Below are 1690 nucleotides of genomic sequence, written 5' to 3'. Positions count from 1 at the left end.
ATTAAGAGCAATTCATTCTCAAAAAAAAAAAAAAATTAAGAGCAATTGATCGATATCCGGCACATGAATTCATATTGTGAGATTGCCTCAAAATACGATTCAGCAAAGATCGAGTATGGAACTTTCCAACAGATACCTGTCCTGAATCATCCAAGAATAAAACTCACGTCTGCATAGACATGGATATCCCATGGGTTTACACAATACAATTCCATCTAAGAACCCACTGTCTAGGCAGAGGGAGACACCTTCGAGCTAGACTTACCCAATATATGTGTTGACGACTAATGAAAATCGATGTGAGCACTAATATATGTGTCGGATCTCGTGTTCCTACACATATTTCACAATAATGTTCACCTAGCTCGTGTTCAATGCTAGCATAAGCGAGCTTGAGAGGATGCTCGTCGTACCGGTGCCTAGCAGTAGGAATAATTTAACACATGCAATACAAAGATAAAATTGCATTCCTTGCAAATAATTAAAGCAGAAGGATAAGCATTAGGATCTTATTCAAATATGAGAAAAAGAACACTGAAACGATGGTTGATAAATGCCACAAGATAGTTGGTCTCACTTCTTCAGAATGTCGAATAACTAACTCCACAAGAAAACTGCACATTGTCCTTTCAAAAAGAAAACTGTTCATTGTAGCAAGCCATGTTTTCTCCTATACTGGGCAATACAGACACTACAAATTAATTAAAGACCACTTCCCGGCCAGACCCAGCATACTATAATGCTCCTTCTCTCATCCTCCTCTTGAGAGATCAACCTCAGAAGTTCTCATAGCCCTGCCTCGATTGTTTTGAAGGACTCACCCTTTTCCGAACCAACATTTCTACAGTGGGGCACTGCCTCTTACGCCCTCCCCTTGGCCTGGACCGGAATTTTTCATCAGCCTCTTCAAAGTCCCCCTGAAATTGAAAGCAATTGTATCCCACACATAAATTCATATTGTGAGTTTGCCTGAAAAGATGATTATGAAACTAACATAAAACAGTCGTGAATCATCCAGGTATAGAACTCACGTGTGCATGGACATGGCATCCACTCTTTTCATGGTTGTCTTTCACATGCTTGTAGGCAAATCTTTTGCCACAACCCGGAAAGCAACAGACAAATGGTTTATTTTCAAGGTGAACAGCCTTCACATGTTGACGGAGATTCGATTTCTGAAAATATAAAACCAAATGTCACCACAGAGAATGCCAAAGTATGAACCTCTATTTAAACTTATAAAACCACTCAAAGTTGGTAAGCTGCTTACTTTAGTAAACGTCTGAAGACAGCCCTCATAATCACATTTAATTCTCTCCATTGAACCTCCCTCTTCATGTGTGCGAAGATGACTTTTGATATTCTTTTTCAGCTGTTTGGTCCCACATATCTCGCAGGTAATATGTTGGTGGCAGGACTGAATATGAGCTTTAAGGCATTGCTCATTAGAAAATTGTTTCATACAACCTGGTTCAGAACAAAATCACTAACAACCAATGAATGTGACTGTAAGAGAAATGTTCAAATCCACACGTTCCAAATTTAGAAATGTTGTGCAGAAGCGTCAACAAATATGAAGTATATAAATATGAAAATGATAAACTAATAGAAAAATCCAAAAGACAAACTACTTAGATACATATATATTGTCACTCACAAGAACAAAAGTGACAAACTAATAAATGGTTTT

General features: G+C 38.1%; 1 protein-coding gene across 1 annotated transcript; it reads right to left on the bottom strand.

The window, feature by feature from the left end:
• Positions 1-564: 564 nt before the first annotated feature.
• On the bottom strand, positions 565-1478 carry LOC112190417 (transcription factor IIIA). The gene is made up of 3 exons (XM_024329846.2): positions 1271-1478; positions 1032-1175; positions 565-917 (listed from the first exon to the last, which is right to left on the bottom strand). Exons 1-3 carry the CDS (start codon positions 1460-1462, stop codon positions 777-779), a joined length of 477 nt encoding a protein of 158 aa, XP_024185614.1. The 5' UTR covers positions 1463-1478; the 3' UTR covers positions 565-776.
• Positions 1479-1690: the final 212 nt, after the last annotated feature.

Source organism: Rosa chinensis, chromosome 2 (genome assembly GCF_002994745.2).
Source record: "Rosa chinensis cultivar Old Blush chromosome 2, RchiOBHm-V2, whole genome shotgun sequence".
NCBI lineage: Eukaryota > Viridiplantae > Streptophyta > Magnoliopsida > Rosales > Rosaceae > Rosa > Rosa chinensis.
This window is presented reverse-complemented; position numbering and strand designations above follow the sequence as displayed.

What these genes read in the sequence shown, in the direction of transcription:
- LOC112190417 (XM_024329846.2), bottom strand. Translation starts at nt 1,462, where the DNA reads ATGAAACAATTTTCTAATGAGCAATGCCTTAAAGCTCATATTCAGTCC. An exon ending in GTCTTCAGACGTTTACTAAA is followed by an intron (nt 1,176 to 1,270) that starts GTAAGCAGCTTA and finishes TTATATTTTCAG; the next exon opens with AAATCGAATCTCCGTCAACA. An exon ending in GATGCCATGTCCATGCACAC is followed by an intron (nt 918 to 1,031) that starts GTGAGTTCTATA and finishes TTTCAATTTCAG; the next exon opens with GGGGACTTTGAAGAGGCTGA.